This window comes from Raphanus sativus, unplaced genomic scaffold, assembly GCF_000801105.2.
Source record: "Raphanus sativus cultivar WK10039 unplaced genomic scaffold, ASM80110v3 Scaffold1380, whole genome shotgun sequence".
Taxonomy (NCBI): domain Eukaryota; kingdom Viridiplantae; phylum Streptophyta; class Magnoliopsida; order Brassicales; family Brassicaceae; genus Raphanus; species Raphanus sativus.
The window spans coordinates 3,366-4,536 of NW_026616692.1; the positions used below are offsets into that span (position 1 = coordinate 3,366).

Consider the following 1,171-nt stretch of genomic DNA (forward strand, 5'->3'; position numbering starts at 1 on the left):
TACATGTCAAGAGTAACGAAATGCAACAAGGTACTTCTTATTTCAAACAGAAATTTTATTTATTTATTTATGATTTATCGAAATTTTTATTATTTGAGATTATTTATGGGATTATCGCTCCCCCACACAGTTTCAAACAGTCACAGAAGTCTCATATACAACTTTCTCAACCGCCGTACCCTCCCTCACGCCAGGGAATGCCATCTGAAACTTTGGCTATTTTTAGACATACTCATAGTCTCGGATGTAGGTGGAATTGAATACTTTTATGTTTTAAGATATAATAAATACATATTCATATACTGAACTCTTTAAGCTTTGGAAAGTTGTATTAGATTTTTAAATTTACATTCTTTTAGTAAATTTTTGTCCAATATTACTTTAGATTGCCGTGTTATTATTGCTTTTTTCAAGATACACAACTATTTATGTAGAAACTAGATGCATTTGTATGGTTAGACTGTAATGGTTGACCGCTAAAGATTGAAATATGTGATAACCAAATGTTTGTAATGGTTAATATCTCCAATGTAATTTTTTTTTAAATAGAGTAAAAATAAATAACGAGTAAAAAATATTTCATACTTATTTCTCACTCCATAACAAATCGAAAAAAATATTCTATTTTAATGGAAAAATGAAATGGGAATGGAGAATTGGAGATGCCCTAATGGTTGATCACTAATCACTACACACATAACAATCCTACATTGCATCACAATGTTAGTAGTTAGTACTGTCTAATTCAACAAGCTAACAATTCAGCGGTAAGATTGTGAAGCAATGGAAAGGTTAGCTTGGTAAAATTCAACGGTATTAGCATGTGTAGGACCGAGTAGGAATACATGTCAAGAGTAACGAAATGGAACAAGGTACTTCTTATTTCAAACAGAAATTTTATTTATTTATTTATGATTTATCGAAATTTTTATTATTTGAGATTATTTATGGGATTATCGCTCCCCCACACAGTTTCAAACAGTCACAGAAGTCTCATATACAACTTTCTCAACCGCCGTACCCTCCCTCACGCCAGCGAATGCCATCTGAAACTTTGGCTGTTTATTAGGGAAAAACAAACCGAAGTTCTTCTCGTACTCAGGATTCTTTTGATTTTCATCGAACATGGCGAACAAATACGTCTCCACACCTCTCCCAGGCTTCTTAGGCG

General features: G+C 32.8%; 1 protein-coding gene across 1 annotated transcript in view; it reads right to left on the minus strand.

Moving 5' to 3' along the window:
• Positions 1–876: 876 nt before the first annotated feature.
• LOC108829075 (probable glucan endo-1,3-beta-glucosidase At4g16260) overlaps positions 877–1,171 on the minus strand; it is a 1,992-nt gene continuing 1,697 nt past the window's right edge. The window contains exon 4 of the mRNA XM_056998740.1: positions 877–1,171. Within this exon, the coding sequence (XP_056854720.1) occupies positions 975–1,171 (197 nt within the window). The 3' untranslated portion in view covers positions 877–974.